This window comes from Dermacentor andersoni, chromosome 4 (genome assembly GCF_023375885.2).
Source record: "Dermacentor andersoni chromosome 4, qqDerAnde1_hic_scaffold, whole genome shotgun sequence".
NCBI classification, from domain to species: Eukaryota; Metazoa; Arthropoda; class Arachnida; order Ixodida; family Ixodidae; genus Dermacentor; species Dermacentor andersoni.
In genome coordinates, this window is record NC_092817.1 from 40443523 (window position 1) to 40462482 (window position 18960).

At 41.6% G+C, this 18960-nt stretch overlaps 1 protein-coding gene across 1 annotated transcript; it reads left to right on the forward strand.

Moving 5' to 3' along the window:
- Positions 1-5023: 5023 nt before the first annotated feature.
- On the forward strand, positions 5024-18611 carry GatB (glutamyl-tRNA(Gln) amidotransferase subunit B, mitochondrial). Its single transcript, XM_050184048.3, has 12 exons — positions 5024-5290; positions 5368-5521; positions 5582-5695; positions 9469-9664; positions 10045-10167; positions 11030-11143; positions 11213-11297; positions 12219-12438; positions 13784-13917; positions 16670-16793; positions 17116-17205; positions 18455-18611. The coding sequence occupies exons 1-12, from the start codon at positions 5202-5204 to the stop codon at positions 18587-18589; spliced, it is 1578 nt and encodes a 525-aa protein (XP_050040005.1). The 5' UTR covers positions 5024-5201; the 3' UTR covers positions 18590-18611.
- Positions 18612-18960: the final 349 nt, after the last annotated feature.

Consider the following 18960-nt stretch of genomic DNA (forward strand, 5'->3'; position numbering starts at 1 on the left):
CTGTGTCTTCACATTTGTATATTCCATTGTATCTTCGAATTTCTAATGTACGAAGACGAGTCAAATGAAAGTGAGACAAGCCGCCCCGCGCAATAATGGTTCGGTTCATTATTTTCGAGGCATGCGCGTAACACATACGCATCTCATTTACAAGTGACATGCAGAGGTGAGGTTAAATGTTCTTTAATGTTCTCATACACTGGGTGACCACAGGATGGTAAGAACTCGAATTAGCCTAGACCTGAGGAGGGAACGGAAGAAACTGGTACATAAGAAGCCGATCAATGAGTTAGCGGTAAGAGGGAAAATAGAGGAATTCCAGATCAAGCTACAGAACAGGTATTCGGCTTTAACTCAGGAAGAGGACCTTAGTGTTGAAGCAATGAACGACAATCTTGTGGGCATCATTAAGAAGTGTGCAATGGAAGTCGGTGGTAACTCGGTTAGGCAGGATACCAGGAAACTATCGCAGGAGACGAAAGATCTGATCAAGAAACGCCAATGTATGAAAGCCTCTAACCCTACAGCTAGAATAGAACTGGCAGAACTTTCGAAGTTAATCAACAAGCGTAAGACAGCTGACATAAGGAAGTATAATATGGATAGAATTGAACATGCTCTCAGGAACGGCGGAAGCCTAAAAACAGTGAAGAAGAAACTAGGAATTGGCAAGAATCAGATGTATGCGTTAAGAGACAAAGCCGGCAATATCATTACTAATATGGATGAGATAGTTCAAGTGGCTGAGGAGTTCTATAGAGATTTATACAGTACCAGTGGCACCCACGATGATAATGGAAGAGAAAATAGTCTAGAGGAATTCGAAGTCCCAAAGGTAACGCCGGAAGAAGTAAAGAAAGCCTTGGGAGATATGCAAAGGGGGAAGGCAGCTGGGGAGGATCAGGTAACAGCAGATTTGTTGAAGGATGGTGGGCAGATTGTTCTAGAGAAACTGGCCACCCTGTGTACGCAATGCCTCATGACGTCGAGCGTACCGGAATCTTGGAAGAACGCTAACATAATCCTAATCCATAAGAAAGGGGACGCCAAAGACTTGAAAAATTATAGACCGATCAGCTTACTGTCCGTTGCCTACAAAATATTTACTAAGGTAATCGCAAATAGAATCAGGAACACCTTAGACTTCTGTCAAGCAAAGGACCAGGCAGGATTCCGTAAAGGCTACTCAACAATAGATCATATTCACACTATCAATTAGGTGATAGAGAAATGTGCGGAATATAACCAACCCTTATATATAGCTTTCATTGATTATGAGAAAGCGTTTGATTCTGTCGAAACCTCAGCAGTCATGGAGGCATTACGGAATCAGGGTGTAGACGAGCCGTATGTAAAAATACTGAAAAATATCTATAGCGGCTCCACAGCCACCGTAGTCCTCCATAAAGAAAGCAACAAAATCCCAATAAAGAAAGGCGTCAGGCAGGGAGATACGATCTCTCCAATGCTATTCACAGCGTGTTTACAGGAGGTATTCAGAGACCTGGATTGGGAAGAATTGGGGATAAAAATTAATGGAGAATACCTTAGTAACTTGCGATTCGCTGATGATATTGCCTTGTTTAGTAACTCAGGGGACCAATTGCAATGCATGCTCACTGACCTGGAGAGGCAAAGCAGAAGAGTGGGTCTAAAAATTAATCTGCAGAAAACTAAAGTAATGTTTAACAGTCTCGGAAGAGAACAGCAATTTACAATAGGCAGCGAGGCACTGGAAGTCGTAAGGGAATACATCTACTTAGGGCAGGTAGTGACGGCGGATCCGGATCATGAGACGGAAATAACCAGAAGAATAAGAATGGGCTGGGGTGCGTTTGGCAGGCATTCTCAGATCATGAACAGCAGGTTGCCATTATCCCTCAAGAGAAAAGTGTATAATAGCTGTGTCTTACCAGTACTCACCTACGGGGCAGAAACCTGGAGGCTTACGAAAAGGGTTCTACTCAAATTGAGGACGACGCAACGAGCTATGGAAAGAAGAATGATAGGTGTAACGTTAAGGGATAAGAAAAGAGCAGATTGGGTGAGGGAACGAACGCGAGTTAATGACATCTTAGTTGAAATCAAGAAAAAGAAATGGGCATGGGCAGGACATGTAATGAGGAGGGAAGATAACCGATGGTCATTAAGGATTACGGACTGGATCCCAAGGGAAGGGAAGCGTAGCAGGGGGCGGCAGAAAGTTAGGTGGGCGGATGAGATTAAGAAGTTTGCAGGGAGCGCATGGCCGCAATTAGTACATGACCGGGGTTGTTGGAGAAGTATGGGAGAGGCCTTTGCCCTGCAGTGGGCGTAACCAGGCTGATGATGATGATGATGACACTGGGTTGAACAGGGTTACTTGACATAATGGACACTCCAAAAGTTGAACAGCTTGGTGTCGTGAGGTTTTTGACAAATGAAGATGTTTCCCAAAAAGAAATTATTCGCCATATGGCTGCCGTATGCGTTGAACATTGCGTTTCATTGGCCACTGTGAAGCATTGTAGCAAACTGTTCAAAGAAGGACATGAAAGTTACAAAGACTATCCATGGCCGGGCCAAAGCCACCGTGCAATCATCCCCAACACAATTGAAAAGGCCGTGGTTGCTCAGTGGCTATGGTGTTGGGCTGCTGAGCACGGAGGTCACGGGATCGTATCCCGGTCACGGCGGCTGCATTTCGGTGGAGGCGAAATGCGAAAACACCCGTGTACTTAGAGTTAAGTGCACGTCAAAGAACGCCAGATGAGGGTGACGACATTTTGTCTGCAATTGTGACCGGGGATGACTCATGGTGCCGCTACTACTAGCCTGAAACACTACGGCAAAGCTTACAGTGGAAGCATTTGAATTCACCCCTCCCTAGGAAAACAAAGGCCGTCATTTCTGCCGGAAAAGTGTTGACTTCTTTTTAGATCGTTAGGGGCCATTATTGATCGAATTTTCTAAACCTGGAGAGACTCTAAATCATTTCAGATATTGTGAAAGGTCAGATCGGCTGCGTGTCGCAATCAAGAACAAACGACGTGGAAAATTGAGCATTGGAAACATCTTGCTTCACAACATTGCCCGTTCCTACGTCGCTGATGTGGTTAATGCGAAACTGGCAAAGTTCCAAGTGGGAAATGTTGCAACATTCCTCATGCAGCCCAGACCTGTTGCCTTGAGTCTTCCACATTTGGTAAAATTTGAAAAAAACTGCTCAAGGGAACCAGATTCGTGTCGGAAGATGAGGTGTAGTCATTTACAGATTTTTGAGGCAGCAATCCAAGGAGTTTTATGAGACGGGAATTACGCGACTCGTTAGTAGGACAAGTGTCTAAATACTCATGGTGACTACTTTTAAATAAAGTACCCCGTTTATCATATATTCGCATTGGCTCACTTTCATTTGACTCGCCCTCGTATATTTTGCAGAACTCCTGCTTTTTTACATGTGCTCGCAATACACGAGCGGTGACAGCTGCTCCTGCGCAATACATTTTAACAAAGGACAGCGTCATTGAGATTTTCCCCTGGTCGTTGCATATGTACGAAAATGTAAACAAGGTTGTTGAATGACAGATATATATATATATATATATATATATATATATATATAGATCCCTCGACTAATTATATAAGGAGGAGGCCGAGCTGCAAAGTGAGACCCCCACGAACGAAATTTCTGGCTACGCCACTGCTTACAGCTTCACATTTATGAGAGGTATTGCAATGCTCTACCGAAATTAAAGAGAGAAAAATTATCAATGATTTTTTTTTAAAAAATCAGTGGCTATTTAGCGATAAACGCGAGAAAAAATGCGTCAGCATTACGTCGCACCTCTTTGAGGTCCCGGATCCATGATTTAAAGGGACACTAAAGCGAAACGATAAATCAGTTTAGACTAATAAAGCATTGTTTGAGAACCCTGCAGGCAGTTATTTCAAAATAATAGTTTGATTATTAGATGAAACAATGAAGGTCGAAGTATTAGCATTTGAATTTCGCGCCGAAACCCTGACGTCGGTACGTCAGTGTGACGTCAGGGATTCCAAAATATGTTCGGTATTGGGCCGCGTTGACTAAGTAAAGGTTCCCGAAACTTGCCATGTTTAATATTTGCTTTCTTTAAAACACAATGTAGTCAATCTGTACCGCTATACAGTTAAGTATGCCCTAGAAGATGCCATCAAAATCCATGACGTCGCAGTGACTAGGTGCGGGAACTTCAAGGAAACGTCGTTGCCACCCGTCTTTCGTTCTTGCGCTTTTTGTAGCTTACCAAGCGTCTTATCGTGGTAAGAGTGGTGTTTTTTTTTGTTGTTGTTGTTGTTGTTGTTGTAGAAAGGCAATTTACTGATGCAGAAGAAATCATTCTTCTCTTTAGTGCCCCCTTTAAATCATCACATTGCAAAGTGTTGTTCACGAACTCACTCGACACACATCCTGCCTCTTCGAATAATGAAATACAACTGAAAGTGGTCCGCAGCAGACCACTGTTAATTGCATTATATTGAATTATTTGGACCATAAAATTCGACCTTCTTGCAATATTTGAGCAAGGACAGAGCTGCGGTAAGTGCGAAATCTTTTTTCTACAAATTTAAGAGAAAAACGCACCTTACTGTGCAGACTGAACTGCTATGCAAGCACTGGAAACGCGGTAATTTCATAGCGGCAACACGTCCGGGGCGTAGTTGCTATGTACGACATCAGGAGACAACCAGCAGCATGAGCAGCCGGCGCTCCGTTGCTCGACGCTCAACGGAGCTTGCCACTGAAAAACGGGTGCGCAAAACCGAAACCGAAAGCTCACTTATACACGTCGGCAAAGACGTCATAAGCCTTTTTTGACCGTTCGCAGTGTAGAAATTATTGTTGACAACTGTGACGTCAACACTACTTATTTAAGTTACTGACATATAAAAAGCTTAATTATTATTATTTAATGTATTTTGTTTGGTTAGTTCCTATTCTTGTTTTGTTTGTGGCCTCGATGGCTTGCGGTAACGTTTAGGAACAAAAAGCAAGCACGGTTGGTGGTATTATTTAGTTCGTATCATGCGGTGCGCGCAGTGCGAGCTCTCTTCAGCACCCGATAAACTAAACCAACTAATTAAACGAGAGTTTGTTAACCGTTTACGTCTTACCATTTGCTTGATTACGCGACCGTACATTTACTTTGCAGGACACCGTTTTAGGACATGTGTCCGCCATGTCGGTGTTGCGGCGATCGCTTTTTGGCCTGCTACAGAGCTACCGGCGCTTTAGTTTGAGTACTTGCGCTGGTAATAAGCCCAATAGGTACGTTAATGTGGTTGCCTATAAACCATCGAATAACAGCAGTACAAATTTGTGGCTTTTCTTTTTGCTTTCTCTAGCAAATTAAAGGAATGGGAAGCTGTCATTGGCATCGAAGTCCACGTTCAAATAGAATCTCATTCAAAGTTATTTTCTAATTCACCATACAAGTTCGGAGAGCCTCAAAACTCTCAAGTTTCACCTTTTGACGCGTCCATACCCGGAACATTACCGGTAAGGTGCATGCTTAGATCAAGGTGGGTGCTTAGATCAAATGCCTTGCGTCTGTTTCAGGTCCTGAATCGGAGATGCGTCGAGGCAGCTGTCCTGACTGCGCTTGCGCTAAACTGCAATATCAACACTGTGTCCCACTTTGACCGGAAGCATTACTTCTACGCAGATATGCCAGTAAGAGCGATGCTCTTGTTTGACAATATTTAAGTCGAGGAACAGTAAACCTTGGTGATTCGCTACATCTTTTATGTCGGAGCATTGTCATTGAGGGCCAGCACGTTGGGCTTGGTAGCAGGATATGTTATATACAGCATTGTCGTAGCCAGGAGGGGCAGGTCTAAACGCTCCCCCCCCCCTCCCCAAATTTCAGTAGGCGGGCTCAGAAAAAGCGACATGGATGAAAGGGAGTGTTGAATGTGAAAGCATTGCCTGTGATAGCAAGTCGCGCCAAGAACAAATAGGTGAAAGGTTCAGCTTACTACGCGCCCGCGTCAGCTCGCGTCTGATTGTGGAAAAAGACCGCTGCATTTGTGCTTGTTAACAGAAGCTTGATGTGGGCGAGTTGGCTTTGCATACTTGATGAAAAGAGCGCTACGAAGACGCGGACTAAAAGAACAACATGTACGACGGACATGTTGTTCTTTTAGTCCGCGTCTTCGTAGCGCTCTTTTCATCAAGTGTGCTTGTTGAAAGAAAAAAAAAGAATTTCGTTGGCTGCACTGTCAATTTCTGACACCTGAACATTGGCCAGAAAGAGGGATGGTGCAATGAAGAGGGAACAGAATTGAAGAAAGCACAGAGTGGGGAGCAGAAAGTACAGAGCGCCTTTACTGAAATTAGGGCAATTTACTGAAACATTTCGCCTCCCATGCAGGGGACGCTCCGGCTAGTGGGCATGAATAATGCCAGCAGACAATTAAAAGAGCCCATTTCAAGAAGCGCAAGCTGAGAAGCTATTGTATCTAGTAAGATTCCAAAAATTTTCGGGGGCCTTAGCTTCATCTATGGCCGGTGCCGGGGCGTTTTTGAAGTGCACACCCAAGTTCATCCACATCACTGCCCCCCTTGGTGCGCATGCTTATGACAGGCACATAGTGGTTACGGGAGCGGAGAGAGAGAAATACTTTAGTGAAGGGAAAATTGGCAAGCATGCAAAAAGCTGTCTGAAGCAACCATACATTTTTCTTTGTTGAAAGAATTATGACTTTATCATTTTCTGGAGAATGACCAGCCCTTGCTTTGTGCCTGTCACCGCTTGTGCACACAAAGTGCACCACTGATGAGATTCTCCATGGACCTTGCTGCTTGCAGAAACGTGCTGCTTGCAAGCATATTTGTGCTGTGGACAGAGAGGCGACGTAATTTTTTCTTTTTTCTCAGCTGTAGACCCCCCTCCCCTGAGTCCGATATATAAGATCGCTATGTTTAGGGCCACACTCCTTGCGTCAAATGGGCACAAGGACTGCACCACTTTCGGGGAGAGAAGTAAGAGACAAGTGTTGCCCAGTGCCTGTAGCAGGAAGAACATTGCAACCAACCCACCCACGGCGCGCCTCTACCTGGACGCACATAAAAAAAATAAAAGAAGACGTCAAGAACGAAGGTGGGAAAGAAACTGTGAACAAAGGAAGAGAGTCTTGTCACTGCCTGATCCCTCAACACCACACAGCTGAGGCCAGTCGCCTAGCTGAAATTCACGTACCCCATCGTAACATGTGCTGCTTGCTGCAGAGAGTCCATCCTAACAAAATGTTTCTGCAGTCTTCAGAACGCCCAGTTGTCAGGAGGCACAGCACTTTAAAATCTCTTGGAGCTGCTAGCCCTTATTTTATGCCGTAATTTTGACAAAGGCAAAGAAAGCAGCCCTACTTCAAACTGTCAGCCTCATTGATTCCTGAGGATAATCAAATAATGATATGGTTCCCACACATCTCTTCAAACAAGTCAGACAGCAGGTCACAGAAAGTGAATGAAACTTTCATCATGTGACAGTATCGAAGTTCTAGAGCAAAGATTCATGCTCGTATTTTAAATGTAGAAGAATGTAGCATGCCCACAGTTTCGGAAGCACCATTGCATAATAGGCAACTTGCAAAATAGTGCCCACTTTCTTCTATATGTAGCCATGGCCTAACCACTCACTAGACGATCTGGTTGGAAAACCACTTATCTCCGCTGTTACCTGAGCTGCAACAAGTCTCTTTTTGCACTTTGCCTTTCTTTCTGGTGCCTTTCTTTCTCCTTTTTCTGCATCAAGTAATAACGATTAAAAGAAATGCCAATCCTTTTTCCATTCACGAAAAACAGATAGATGACGTGTTTTTATAGGCCATTTGCAAGAATCCAAGTTTGCTGCTTTGCCCGGCTGTATGGCACTTTATTTATTTTTCACACATACTGCCAATTCCAATGTTGATTTTAGTTCTTCTCTACAGACTCTATTCCTCCCTCTAATTGTGGTCTCTCAAGGGGAGGAGCACGAGCACAAAGGCTTTAGAATTTCTTGAAAAATTTGTTGTCCTCATGGTTCCCGACCCCACACCTAGCTGCCGAGGAAATGCATTGATATGATTCAAGTGCTTTTTCTGTCCCCAAAGCCTAGAATATTTGTGGGGTTTGGAGTGCTAAAGTCGAAGCTGTTCAATGGTAAGAATACATTGTTCTGCTAGTCTGTGGACAAGAATATTAAAAAAATAATATTATGGGGTTTTACGTGCCAAAACCACAATCTGATAATGAGGCACGCTGTAGTGGGAGACTCCGAATTAATATTGACCCCCTGGGTTTCTTTAAACACATGCCTAAATCTAAGTACATGGGTGTTTTTGCATTTCTCCTCCATCGAAATGCGGCCACCGTGGCAGGGCATCCTGTGACCTCATGCTTAGCAGCGCAACATAAGAACCAATAAACAACTACAGCTGCTGACGAGAATATTGTGGTTGGAAAATACATCTCTCATGCATGTGCAGAAGATATCTGCTGAAGGTGGGCCACAAAGGGCTACATTGTTCACTATTTTTTTGTAGACATTGCTGCTTATTTAAATGCTCGGAAAAACAAACACCACTAAAATGTGTACTGATCAAGAAGACACAAGACGGTCTTGTTTTCGTTTGGTCCCGTATGTAGCGCGGTTCATTTTTCTCAGTCATGTAACAACTAGGTCATCAACATACGTCATATAAATGCATCAATTTGTAAACAAAATGATATAGTCATTTTTTTAAATATCATAATTTATAAAAGTAGCATAAGGATGATAGCATGATTTGATGTGAAGTGGCTACACGTCTTAGCAATGCAAAACTTTTGTCAGCAGTTAAGCAAAGTGTTGTTTAGACAATGTAAAAATGTGCATCCTCGTTAAAACATGCCTTTCCAGGGAATGCTATACATATAGAGAGAGGGGGGGAGGGAGGAATGGTAGTGCACTTCTGCCGATGCCACATCAGAAAAGAGTCACTAATGCACCTGTAGAGCTATGATTGGCTCACACCGCAATCTGCAGCTGATCGGTATAAAACAGCACAGCTTAAAGATTTTAAATGACGCTAGCTGTAGGGAGCAAAAGGCAGAATATAAAGAAAGGAAGAAGCTATGTCGCTCCACTTCGCCCTCACCAGGGAGTGCTACCTCCACAAACGAAGACGACAAAAACTACAGTCAACATCAAAAAAAATTTTCCTTTTCTCAGGAACAGATTGCTCATTCACCTCTCATAATGTCTAGTTCAATCGATACCAAATGAAACAGCGCAGAACTTGCTGCATATAATATTGTGCCAGCTATTATGCCAGTGCTTCACGTTATGGGTGAAACTGCAGTCCCCTCGGGGAAAGAAGTTGCAGTTTATATGCATGCAAAATATGTGGTGTTTGAACTTGCATGAGCAAGAAGTAAAATCAAATCCTATAATTTGGCAAATGTTCCTTTTCATTCAATAGGCAGGGTACCAGATTACTCAACAAAGGTCACCTTTGGCCACCGGTGGCTACTTAGACTTTGTTGTGTTTGCACCTGGCTCTCAAGAGACATACTCCAAGCGAGCAACACTAATTCAACTTCAGCTTGAGCAGGACAGTGGCAAAAGCCTGCATGATGTCATACATGGTAGGAGCCTCATTGATCTTAACCGTGCAGGTAAGTCCTCACTTTCCTCTCCCTAACAGCTGCTTCCCATTTCTGCTGCCAAAAAAGCCGTTGCGACTTAGGTGTGTGTGTGTGTGTGCGTCTGTGTTTGTGCGCGTGCATATACATGCACCATTAGAGTTACAGAATGGGCGCCGAGGGAAGGAAGGCCCAGGTCGAGGATAGCGGAAAACTAGGTGAAGTGATGATATTACTGAATTTGCAGGTGTAAGGTTGGAATCAGCTAGCGCAAAACAGGGGTAATTGGAAATCACAGGGAGAGGCCTTCGTCCCGTGGTGTACTTTAAAAAATAGGCTTAATTATGATGCTAATGATACATTAGCTGGTCTGCTAGGTACACTGTAATATTATTCACTGGTTATTTCGACAGGAGTTGGTCTCATGGAGTTGGTCTTTGACGCATGTCTTAAGGATGGTGAAGAGGCAGCTAGCCTTGTCAAAGAATTGCTCATCACGTTACGCACTCTTAATGTGTGTAGCGGCAAGATGGAAGGTGGGTTGCATTTCTGGTAATATGCATGAGTAACGTGTTGCGGGTATACCTTTTTGCAAGTGCCACAACTGCAAAGCTATGTCCATATTGTTGATTGATCAAGTTCACGGAGAACACAGATAAAAATATCTTAAGTAGTATTAATAAGTCACCCTTCTCACTCTCACCGTAAGAAGAGGCTAAGCCAGGAAGGACACAAAAAGGAAAGATGGGAGACTATGCCACAGTGAAGTTTTCACACCAGTTTGCCATGATATCATGGATTTTGATGGTGTCCGCTGAGGCCTACTTGATTTGCTATCAGTTTAAGTGGACTACATTGTATTCTAAATAGATCCAGGGGCTGAACTTAGAAAGTTTCGAGCACTTTCGCTGAGCCACACTGGCCTAATTACGAAAAAAGACCTTTAAGATTTAACACATCACACTTGAGTACCAGCAAAGTTTAAGAAGTAGTGTGTTGACTTTTATTTTCTCTTCCCATAAGTAACAGCGTGAAATAATAAATGATGACTTTTCAAATAATGCTTGATCTGTCTAAACTGACCTAGGATTTCTATCTGGTGTCTCTAAGATATCAAAACACATTAGATGTACTACCGTAGGGCTTCAGATTAGTTCTTTCTACATAGGGGGCTCTTTTGTGCACTGAAAGCACAGGGCATGCACATTTTTCATTATACACTCATGATAATGCAGATGGGAATCGAATTGGCAGTCTCATGCTCAGTAACAGAATGTCATAGCCACTGAGCCATTGTAACAAGTCGGCACATATTTATACTTTTGTAAGCATCTTATCACACAATTAACATTCATCCTCCCCTCCCCCCCCCCCCACTTCGTCACATTACATTTGCAGAAGGCACTCTGCGTGTGGATGCAAATGTATCCGTGAATCGTCCAGGTGAACCATGGGGCACACGAACTGAAGTGAAGAACTTGAACAGTGTGCGTGCTGTGGCTAATGCTGTAGGTAAGAGCACAAATTGGAAACGCCTTGTGCTTGCTACACATGAGCATTGTGTTTCTCTTTAATTTGCAGACTTTGAAATTGCAAGACAGATTGAAGTTCTTTCATCTGGTGGGAAAATTATCAACACAACTATGTCGTTTGACAGCTTGAAGAGGTAACGTTTACTGCACAGATTGTGCGTATACTTCATTTGTTGTCTTTACTGCTGTAATGTAAGATAAATCTTTTAAGTTGAGATCATAATAATGAAAGAACATTCACTTGAATAGCCATAAGACTAGATCAGATGCATGAGAAATTCTTAATACTGTTTGTACCCATTCAACCATGAATCTATGGTTGTGATATTGCCTCATTTAATTTTAGCAAATATTAGCTAATGTTTTTCAATATTTGTTCAGTGTTATTTATTAAATTGTGAAATTTCTGTGCAGTAGTATGTACAATGTCAAAAAGAAGCGATTAATGGGGGAAATGTGGAAAGTCACCATCAGTAACACCTAATCTGCACATCATGTTCCTGATTGCATTGTTTGATGGAGGCATTTATGCTGTGTGTCATAGGTAATGGTGAACTAGGCTATAAGGGTGCCCTGCAATAATTTTTTAACAACGTTGCAAAATGAATTGGTGCAGACAGTGCTGAATATGGTAAATAAGTGCAGTGCTGCTGTTATACATGGTGCAAATGGATTAATCTCTTGGCTAACATGGCCAGACTGCCTCCAAAATATTATTTTGCCTTTTTTGAGCGTGTCCACCATATTTGTGTTGGTGAGTTGCTCTGCATGACATAACAAACTGAATTAACACAGCGCAATTCCATTTGCAGGTTATTCATTGCTCTTGCAAAGCGTTCCCAAAATTTCTGATGATCCTTCAGTCCATGAAGGCCACCTCAGGGCACGCACTTTGCCATTATGAAAAAGCACGGACATCATAACAAAAGAAAGAAACGAGATGATGCAGTCAATTGTCTTTTCATTTGCACTATTTCAAGGCATCAGCTTTGAATTGACAGCCCAGCTTTGAAGGTTGATGGACCTTGCTTCATTTTGACAAAACTCTTCTTTAGGTGCACTGTTCCAATGAGAGACAAAGAAGTTGTCCAAGATTACAGGTTTATGCCGGAACCCAACTTGCCTCCTTTAGTGATTTCTGCACACGAGACTGATGACCTGGCCACAATCAGCATTGAGAAGCTACACAAAGAAATGCCCACTCTTCCATGGCAACACAAAGAACAACTTGTGGAAGATCACGGCTTGACACCACATCAAGCTCAGACTATTATGGTAAGCAGCGCATTCATCTAAAACTCCGAGAGTGCTGTGGTTCCAACATGGCATAAAATGTTCCTGTAGGATCTGCCTAAATCAAACAGAAGTGACACAGAAGTGAAAATTTGCTCTGCTGAAAAGAGTAATGCACTTATTGCTGAAGCTTTTCTTTTTTTGCAAAAAGAATTTGGCACAGTTGAGAAGAAGAGATAGGAGCACTTCCCATATGAAATCTCATTCTGAACAAAGTATGTGCTCACATGGTAAGCTGGCAGAGAAGCACAGTCAATGCCAGCTATCACTGATTGGCAGACTTCAACTGTGTTGCAGATCTCGACTGTCTTTTATTGTGTGTGATGACTGATTTGAATATTTCGTTTGTTGTTTCCACAATCAAGTGAAATGCTGTTGTAGCAACAATGGATCAAAGATAAAATTTTTGCTATCAGCAGAACCCTATCATGAAAAACTTGTTGCATGGGCAGAGTGCTACATGAAGGATATGCAACCACCCAATTTTGCATGCACAGTTCTGTTTACCAGAAAGTTTTGCTTACCCGGAGACTGTTTACATGGAGTGAAGTGTACGTAGCCTGAATGATAATGTTCCTGCCTGAAACTGATGCCTTGGGAGTGGATGGCGCAGTTATACGCATTTGAATTTCTAAAGCTAATAAGCTTTCTTTTCCTTTTAATATTATGTCGAGACTTTTCGCACTCAAGAAAAAAGTACAGTGTAATCCTTTTATAAGAATATACACAAAAATTTGAAGGCACTTAGCACCAATGAGAGGACCACAGTGATAGGCTGTGTAGCGTGCACTCAGTGGATCATTGTGCATCACACTAGTTGGACCGTTATGCACACACTCAAAGATACAGCTGAACATGACACAGGAGAGACCACTGAGCATATCATGTACAGATGAAATGCAAATGCAAAAGTATAAAGTAGAACATCTCTTAGAAGGAACGATGTGAGAACACAACCTCACATTGCTACGTATCCAGCTGCCAAAGATAGTACAGGCCCCAAACAAAGCATACAAGTGGAAAAAGCAGGATCAAAAGAACACATTCTACTTAGCCTTTACTCAGTCACATTTTTTTTTTTTTTTTTTTCTGTCCTTTAGTGTGTATGCGCCAAACGAATATACGAGTCACCCCCATTCCACGATTCACGAAGAGATACCCTTCAATACTAGACACATTCTGCACCTTTAATGAAAGGTTTTGCAAAGCTCATTAGGACTGAATCTTTTGTTGCGAAACCCCATGAATTTTTCCAGTCAAAGTTCAGTCACATTAAAATTCAGCATGCTTCTAGCATGTGTCTCTCTCTCTCTCTGTTTCTTCGCAGAATGAAGATGGCTTCCTGGAACTCTTTCTTAAACTGGCCAGCTTTAATGATTGTGAAGTCAAGCACATTGTCAACTGGATGCTTCTTCACTTGCTCGCCCAGCTAAACAAAGCGGACATCACATTGCCATCCAGGTACATCATCATCATCATTGCCATTCTGTTATTCATTACAGACCGCTAAGTATCTGCCCTATGCATTACATAGCCTGCCCGACTCCACTTCTTTCTTTTAATCTCCACTAGAATATCAATACTACACCTGTTCGCTCTCTTATTCATACTGCTGCCTTCCTAGCTTTAACCTTATGCCTATCATTTTTCGTTCCATCGCCCATCGTGCAGTTGCGGTGCATATGACAATTGAAAATAATAACTGCAGAACTCTGCTACTGTTGCACTCGAAACAGTGCTGCTCTGTGGTGGAAGAACATCATCATTTGTCGTGGACTTCTAAATGACCATCAGAATAGTTCTTCACCATCACTTCATACTGAGAGAAGGACCAAACACTGCTAAAAGTGTGAATCAAGAATCTAGCCCTTTATTGGGTAAACTTATGACCAGGATGACAAGGGACACTTGAATCACAATAACAGTGGGTAGCACATTCGTCAGTCATAGACTCTGAACTTTCAGGTCAAACATGTCTGTTATTTATGCACGTACATCTCACCGTAAAGTTCAGAGTAAAGGCTGGCTGGTGCTCCTGTACATCCGAGAATGTTGTGTGCCCAAACTGATTAAACAAATCTCTTATGCTGTACAGTAGGCAGCAATGCTTGGGAAATTTTGGATATAGTGGGCCCATCTTGCATAAAACAATAACTTCATAATAATCCATTGAAAAATGGTCTTCAGAAAAAAAAAAAAAAAACCTAGAACAATGTACTCACGGCAATATGTCATCCAACGATGATATAAGGTCACCCAATCTAGTGCTGTCTTATTTTTGCGTCTTCACATCACTGAAAAACATGGTGAGAGGAATTAAGTCTCATGACTGATGAAATTTCACCAGTAGCACATGAATGGGTGTGCACTGGTAAAAAAAAGGGGGGGGGGGAGACACACCCCTCTCCTTGCTTGTTACAAGCGCCTAAGTTTGAATCCTGGTCACAGCACCATGTTGCAAGTGAAGACACTGTGAAGCTATAACAATTAAATTTGTTTATTAAAGTTATGAAGGTGGCCACCAACAATGGCTCATCACTTTCTTTTCTTATTTGGAACTATTCTTTTTTTCTGATGTCCACACTTGCCAAGCACAAATGTAAGACATCAGTTGACAGGCATATCTGAGAGTCTACATGTCACGCAGAGCAAAACACATAAACAGTTATAAGCAGTATTTTGCTAGCACTTTTTTCTTCTTTCATACTTTTAACCCTTCATTGTTGGCTCTCATGCAGCTGCACTGCTTTTGCCCAATGGATAACTATATATGAGTATAATTGATTAGTTAAACTAATGTTCTGGGGTTTATGTGCTAAAACCACCATTTGATTATTAAAAGCACCATAAGTGGTGGACTCCAGATTAATTTAGACCACCTGTGGATCTTTGACGTGCACCCAATGCATGGTACGCATGTGTTCTTTCATTTCGCCCCCATTGAAATGTGGCCACCGTGGTCAGGATTTGGTCCCATGACCTTAAGCTTAGCAGCACAATGTCATAGCTGCTAAGCCACCATGACAAGAGAAAAAGATAGCTACAAAATACAATGCCAGGTGTGATGGTGTTAATTCATGTGATATGCTGCAGTGCTCAGCTACAAAAGTTATCGCATTAATGTCACTGCTACTTTTGAACTATTTTCATTCCTTGCACTTGCTCAAACATATTGCAGTATGACCCCACAAAGTACTCCCACCAATAGAGATTCTAACGTAACCTAGTAACTTAAGAGGCTGCAGACCTAAGAAAATATGCGACCTCCTGTCTGCTACAGGTTTCCAAATTTTACAGAAGCACTTTGCAGAAAACAGATAGCTTAACTTGTAGGGGAAGTTTCTTAATATGTGTAACTCCTGCCAGACTATTGTAGATAAGAAAAGAATAGCGTTAGAACTGCCACCTTGCATAAGAGCAACCCTCAAATATGGGTTCCTTTTACAGCGAAGCTGTTTGTGGTTAGGCTTCCGTGCATTTTTGTTCTGTGTCAAAACAGATTATTATCAGCAATAGATCATAACTCCTAGCCAAGCAAAAAATGCAATGGCTCATCCCTTTCGTAATGCAGAGAATATATATATATATATATATATATATATATATATATATATATATATATATATACACGGTTATGAGGATGGCTGCTAACAGTGGCACTTCACTTTCGTTTCTTATTTTAACTATTCTTATATGCTCTGATTTCAACACTTGCCCTTCTTCTCTTGTTCATATATATTTATATGAGTATATAGTCGTCCATGGAAATGTATATAAATAGATGTGTTCTTTCTTCAATAATCTGTATTGCCTCTGTGCCGTGTGCTAAACAGCTTCGCTGGTCATCTACCTTCGCAGATTGGAATGGCTCATGATTTTTTAAAAAAAAATATGCAGTTCGAGCCATGAAATATAGCGAATTTATATGGATAAGAAGTTCTAGAATTGACTTCAACCAAAAATTATAGATCTTCTATTTTGGGTCTATTCCAGAGTGAAGAAAACTGTAACATTTCAGTTCAGTTGCAGTTCATGTGAAAAGGTTTCTTAGGTTTTCAGTTTCTTGATTCTCTTCTGGTTTGACACACTGGTTCTCGTTAACATGTTGGCGTTTGGTGTAAATGAACTGCATTGACAAATTACAACTTTCCATTAAACTTGCCTTCAGGTAATAAACCGCATCTGTTCACAGTCCTCCTGTCTTTTTACTCAGTTCCTTAGATGCAGATAGGTTCCACGAGCTACTTATTCTTATACAGAAGCAGCAGGTTAGCAACACAACCGCACAAGACGTTTTGGAGCTCTTGCTGAATGGCGATCCAAGGACACCAACAAAGGTGAAGTACTTCGGCACCAAGAAAGATCCTTAGACAATAACTAGTTCTTTCATTTGGATTATTTGAACTGATGTTCCTAACAAAAAAAAAATATTTTTTACACTGCACAAAAGAATATACTTCTTTTTCTTATCTTATGACTTAATTTTCTTGTCAAAGCAATGTTTTGTATAAAATATTTTGTAAACTAATGTACTTGTAGATGTCTTGAGCAAGCTGCATGATCATTAATTTTTCTGAACACAGTTACTAATTAGGCTAGCTAACTATATCAACAACAATAACAAATATTTGCCCCCTGAACACGATTTGTTGTTTCCAGATTATTGAAGAGAACGACTGGTGGCAGATAACAGATGTTGAGCAGCTGAAGCAATTATGTCAGACTGTCATAGATGAGAATCCAAAAGATGTAAGTGTGAACTAATTTTTTTGCTTGTATTACTGTACTTGCCTGCAGTGTATCTGGAAATTGATGCAAGCATGAGAGCTTAGTAATAAGAAAGATCTAAAACTAGCAGTGGTTTCGACCTTTCAAACATTGTGCAACATAGCATATGTTGAAACATGTCTTGTTGTTTGCGTTAGGGTGCTTAAGAAGTCATGAAAGAATACTTGTAGGTAATCTCTATTTTGCTGCTGCATTAGAAAAAGAAAACTAGGTGACCTCTTGAACACTTCTTAATTAAAGGAGTGCATAAGCAATATTGTACAAACTACACCAGACTTCTGTTAATGTAATGTAGGTTAATTCAGCATGTCAGTGAATTTGATGGCATTGAATAGTCAAGACAGGTACGAGTGCTGTACCACTCTGTGGAATAAAAAGTTAATTATTTTGAGCTGAGTACATTGACTTGGACTATTCTGGCTAGTGGAAAATGCCAACAGGTGTATTACGAGTGCCACTGGTCAAAGTTAAATGTGGCAGTTGGGAGACCTCTACATCATGTTGTCAACACTGATGCTACAAGCATGCCTAGTGCCTCATGCATCCAGTGTTAAAGAGCATATTCGGGGAGAACTGCACAAGCTTCAGCAGGGCCCGTTATCTCAGTCAAACACTTTTGGAGATACTTTCGCTTTTGAGTGTTGTCTGGCATGACACCTCACAGGAGCAAGAGGTGTTCTGCCTGGCAGAATGACAAGAACAGTGATAAACTCTAGCTACACACGACGGACAGCAAGCTACCCATATCTGTGGCCTCCCGCAGGTAGTGCACCGCGTTAATCTCAAAGGCTGTTATCTTCGTTATTTGATTGTGGAGAACCTGTAAATTGTATAAAGGACACTCAGCAATCATACATAGTAAAAAAAATTTTAATATTCCAAACTGGGTAGAGCCAGTATAATGTAGTGATTCCTTTCACTCGTTTCTGTTCCTTTCTTACCATCCACCATTCACGACTGCTTAATGCTAGTGATGATCTGAGAAAAGTGCCGCATGGACTACTGATGAAGCCCTAAAAGAATTGGAATAGGATTATTAAATTATCTTGACCAAGGCTTTTGTGCTCAGCTCCTTTACAAAACGGAAGATGACGAGGTGTGACTGTAGCATGACTGCTCCATTGTGTATTTAGCTAATTGTTTTAATTACATCAGTGTTTACTTGTTATCTTACTTTCTCTTTTACTTCTTGCATAATGCGTTATTGCAGGCGAAGAAGGCAGCCAAGGGAAAAGAGCGATTCCTCAACTCGATGATGACAAAAGTGAATGCATTGTCAAACAGCCGAGCCCAAATGAAACTTGCCAAGCAAATTATGTCAGAGCTTCTTGACAAACTGAAATAAAAGCGAATGTTTGTGCAGTGAAGCTGTTAGTGGAACTAGGGCACTTAAAAGCATTATATAGATGTTTTCTCTGTGTCCAGCTGGGAGAATGAAATGTCACTCCGAGTTTCCAATTAGAGGAAACGGTCAGAGGGCATCTATGGGCAGTGTGTGCGCAAAGTTTAAAGTGACGTGCAATGAATACGACCTGGCTTTGGAAAAAATACTTAGAGGAGCACTCGAAAGTATTATAAAAGTGTTATAGCATGTTTCCCTCTGTCCCATGAAAATCAAATGTGCCAACAAGTTTATATTTAAGGTTAATGGAGGGCATATATATGCCATGTGTGATGTTCAGACGAAAGTGTCAAGTTGTGTAGGTTATTACTTAG